Below are 4,805 nucleotides of genomic sequence, written 5' to 3'. Positions count from 1 at the left end.
TGGAATTATCAACTAAATTAATTGTTCTGAGATCACAGAAAAAGTATGGTTTTTTTAAAAGTTTTAAAGTGATGAACATATTACGTTGAAATACAAAATAACCACAAGATCCAAAAGAAGGGGAGAGAGGAAGAGATTTGTGTGTGTGTGTATGTGTGTGTGTGTGTATGTGTGTGTGTGTGTGTCTGTCTGTGTGTGTGTGTGTGTGTGTGTGAGAGAGAGAGAGAGAGAGAGAGAGAAAAGAAGAAGAAAAGTTCCTGTCATTGAGGCAGATTGCATAGGGGGTGATGGGAGGGAAATTGGGGGCACCGGTGCTGGGAAATGTACACTGGAGAAAGGAAGGGTGTTGAAACACTGTATGACTGAAACCTAATCATGAACAGCTTTGTAATTATCTATCTCACAGTGATTAAATTTAAAAAAGCTTTTAAAAATGAAATATAAAACAAAAATAACAATAATGAAATTTTATCTAATTTTACAAAAGCTATATATATATAAATATAAGCAAAGGAAAAAAATACTGGGAAATATTTTATTGAACTTATTATAACTGGACAGTGTACTAGCCAGATTTAAGTAAGATTTTTATTTTTCATATTTTATTGATTCTTATCATGGATATATAATATTCATTTAGAGGCAAAATAATTCATCACTTTATATTACTTAAACACACTTTATGGTATTGTAACCTATCAAAATTTTACATATGAATCATTATGTATTCACATGTATATCGTACATAGTATTAACTGCCTAAAAGTTAAATTAATTGAATCTTTTTACTAATAAAGCATTTTACCTAAAGTTCTTAGCCTTCTCCCCCTTTACATCTGATAACCACTATATGGTTATTATATAGTTTCAAAGACTTTTTTTTATCCCATCTCATTATATGAATAAATAATAAGGTATTTGTCTTTCTCCATATGACTATACTAATAATAATAGCAGTCTTTCTATTTATATAACCTGTGCTCTCTAGACCATTATTTCCCTGAGTAGAAAACAGCACCTCCAATTTAGTGGGGCTGTACTAACTAGGATATAATTTAGAGAATGTGCCTTTCTTTTTTTCTCACTTACAGATAGCAGATATATAAAGAATCTTTGAATAATGTTTTTGATTTTGTTCGCTAGGAAGGGAGAAATAGGCTGTTTGGAAAACTCTACCCACATTCTTCATTACAGTACTCCTTCATTAATTTCATTTTTCTTTAATTTTGGGCTTCCAAAGCACTGTTCACTCTTGGCTATATCAAATAAGTTAGTGATGGCCTGATAATTCAGTGCACAGATCCAGAAATGCAGAGCTACACAAGCCCTTGGATTCTGGAGGCTACCAGGGCCACCACAACAGTGCTTGGAGCTACCAGAATTAGATGTAGTCATACTCAGGGGAAATGTCCAGGTGATTATGTTAAATGCCTAGCATTTGCAAGTTATGTGTTCCAGTTCTTTCATCTCCTAAGCTTTATTATTCATTTTTTAATAAGTTGTTTTTCAGTACATTTTATTCTCAAATACAAGTTATTTTTCCCACAAGACCACACACATAATTTTAAGAATATGTACTGAATTCACTGTATCACTGTCATCACTGTCATCATGTTGCTCATTAATTTACTTGAGCGGGCACAAGTAACTTCTCTATTCCTCACAGCCCTGCGATTTTAGCAGCCTCTTCTTACTCATCTTTTCCCAACGATTTAAGGCTCTTTTAGGGTCAGGGGAATGAGACCTGTTGTTGTTACTGGTTTTTGTATCTCACCATGGGGAGCTTACCAGGCTCTGCCTGTGTGGGTGAGATACTCTCGGTAGCTTGCTGGGCTCTCTGAGAGGCATATAATGTACTGAACTAGCACTGTAGCACTGTCCTTCCATTGTTCATCAATTTGCTATACCGGGCCCAGTAATGTCACCATTGTGAGACTTTGTTGTTACAGTGTTTGGCATATCGAATACATCACAGGTAGCTTGCCAGGCTTTGCCGTGAGGGCCAGATACTCTTGGTAGCTTGCCGGGGTCTCAGAGAGGGGCGGAGGAATCGAACTCAGGTCAGCCAAGTTGGTCGTGTGCAAGGCCCTACCGCTGTGCTATCCCTCCAGCCCTGTACTGAACTAGGGAGATCAAAATTTAAATAAGCAAACAACAAAACCCACAATCAAATATAAATGAATGACAAGTCTAACATCATCAAAGGAAAGTTTAATACACAGGAAAGTTTCTTTTGATTAACTCTGAGAAGTGAAGGAACTCTTTGGATAGGAAGGAATTTTTCAGGGAGAGCAAATATTACCTAGGGTAATGGTGGGGGCAGTTGGAGACATGTTAGCTGGAGAAAAAGAGAAGCAAGTGTTAGAGGGAATGAAATACATTGAAAGGATTCTGGTCAGGAAGGTTGGTATGTGTAAGTGTTGGATAGACTGTCTTGAGAAACAAGCAAAGTATCACATATAGATGATGTATCGAGTATTCAGTTTGTGTCAAAGAGGTTAGCTTTTGGCATAAAGGCCTAAGAAAGAAAATGAAGCACTGTAGCACTGTCCTCCCGTTGTTCATCAATTTGCTCGAGAGGGCATCAGTAACGTCTCAATTGTGAGACTTGTTGTAACTGTTTTTGGAATATTGAATATGCCACGGGGAGCTTCCTAGGCTCTACTGGTAAGGTAAAAGGTAAAGGCCCTCCCGTTGATCGTCGATTTGCTCGAGCGGGCCCAGTAACGTCTCCATTGGAGACTTTGTTGTTACTGTGTCTGGCATATCGAATACTCTCGGTAGCTTGCTGGGCTCTCCGAGAGGGGCGGAGGAATCGAACTCGGGTCGGCCATGTTGGCCGCGTGTAAGGCGAACGCCCTACCCGCTGTGGCCGACCCGAGGCTCTACTGAGCAGACGGAATACTCTCAGTAGCTTGCTGGGCTCTCCGAGAGGGATGAAGGAATCGAACAGGTTTGGCCGCGTGCAAGGCAAATGCCCCACCTGCTGTGCTATCACTACTCCCTCTATTATATATCATTTACTTTCTATTATACCTTTTACCCTCTATTATATACCTTTTCCTTTCCTCTATTATATACCTTTTATTTTGTCAGGAAATCATTTTGAAAATTACATTGTAAACTATAAGGGAACAGGAAGGGAGATTGGGAGGGAAGATATAAGTACAACAAAGAGGGAAATGATCATGTAGGAAGGACTTAATTTGAGAGATTTGTGGGATTTACTGGACCCATAAATATATACTTGGAGAGAGAGTTCAAATAAGGGTCTAAAGTAATATTAGATAAATTAATATAACAAATATAAAGTTTGAATCATTCTCCTTTTGTGCAAATAAAGTACACCTAATAGATTCCAGAGTATACTATTTATAAGCTGGACAGAAGAATAAATCACTGTGAATAAATCTGAAGAATAACTAAAGAAAATTAGTAATGTGTGGAAAAATGTATTAAAAAGGAATATTCATATTTCTTCAACAGGAAGCTTGCATGGAGGAGATGGGGGTCGAAAATCACACCAGTGTGACAGAATTCATCCTTTTGGGGTTAACACAAGATCTTACACTTGGAATCATTCTGTTTGTGATATTTCTAGGTATCTATACTGTAACTTTAACAGGCAATATCAGCATAATTACTTTAATAAGAAGCTGTTCCCAACTGCAAACCCCCATGTACCTCTTTCTCAGTCATTTGGCCTTTGTGGACATTGGGTTTTCCACATCAGTCACACCAATAATGCTTATAGGTTTCCTTAAATTCAGAATGTCTCTCCCTGCTGCTGGATGTAAATCTCAGCTATGTTCTGTAGTCTCCTTTGGAACAACTGAATGTTTTCTGCTGGCTGCCATGGCCTACGATCGCTATGTGGCCATCTGCTCCCCCCTGCTCTATTCCACCCATATGTCCCCTAAAGTTTGTACCATATTATTGGGAGCCTCTTACATATGTGGATGCATAAATGCTTGGACATTTACTGGTTGTATATTAAGTGTGTCTTTCTGTGGGCCAAATGAGGTAAATCACTTCTTCTGTGATTTCTCCCCATTGTTAAAACTGTCCTGCTCAGATATCTCGCTTATAGGAATTATCCCTTCTATCTCTTCTGGACTTGTTATTATGTCTACAGTGTGTGTCATATCCCTCTCTTATGTCTTCATCCTCATCACAGTCCTGAAGATGCGCTCCAAGGAAGGGCGCCAGAAAGCTTTCTCCACCTGCACCTCCCACCTCACTGCAGTGACTCTCTACTACGGGACTATTTTCTTCATTTATGTCATGCCTAAATCCAGTTACTCAACTGAGCAGAATAAAGTGATCTCTTTGTTCTATACTGTGGTGATTCCCATGTTGAACCCATTAATTTATAGTTTGAGGAACAAAGATGTAAAGGAGGCCCTGAGAAAATCAACTGTTGGGATACTTTCTTAATCCCTATTCTTAGTATTTCAGTTATACTATAAAGATTTTCTTAGGCAGTGCCACAGAGGGGATTGTTCACGTACGTTTTTAAGTTCCAAAGACATTTATTTTTATAATTTAATTGATTATCAAATAGTATTTTGGCCACGCTGATTAGTGCTCAGTGTATATGCATGGATTTGTGTTTAGGGGTTATTCCTGGTAGGGATTGGAGGACCATGTGGGGTACTGGGAATTGAACTCTGGTTGGCAGCAAGCAAGACAAGTGCTTTTCCCATTCTTCTATCTCTCTGGTCCCCTTAGACAATATTCTGAACACATTTTGTACATAAAAACTATGTGAAGCAGTAATTTATTTCTATTTTACAAACAAATCA

The 4,805-nt window shown here is 38.3% G+C and overlaps 1 protein-coding gene across 1 annotated transcript; it reads left to right on the top strand.

Moving 5' to 3' along the window:
* The first annotated feature begins 3,495 nt into the window (after positions 1-3,495).
* LOC130025202 (olfactory receptor 491-like) lies at positions 3,496-4,437 on the top strand. Its single transcript, XM_056116148.1, has one exon. It carries the CDS (start codon positions 3,496-3,498, stop codon positions 4,435-4,437), a length of 942 nt encoding a protein of 313 aa, XP_055972123.1.
* The last annotated feature ends 368 nt before the right edge of the window (positions 4,438-4,805 follow it).

The sequence above is a fragment of the Sorex fumeus genome, unplaced genomic scaffold, assembly GCF_029834395.1.
Source record: "Sorex fumeus unplaced genomic scaffold, SorFum_2.1 ptg000030l, whole genome shotgun sequence".
Lineage (NCBI taxonomy): Eukaryota > Metazoa > Chordata > Mammalia > Eulipotyphla > Soricidae > Sorex > Sorex fumeus.
This window is presented reverse-complemented; position numbering and strand designations above follow the sequence as displayed.

Coding starts and splice junctions, on each gene's coding strand:
- LOC130025202 (XM_056116148.1), top strand. CDS start 3,496: ATGGAGGAGATGGGGGTCGAAAATCACACCAGTGTGACAGAATTCATC.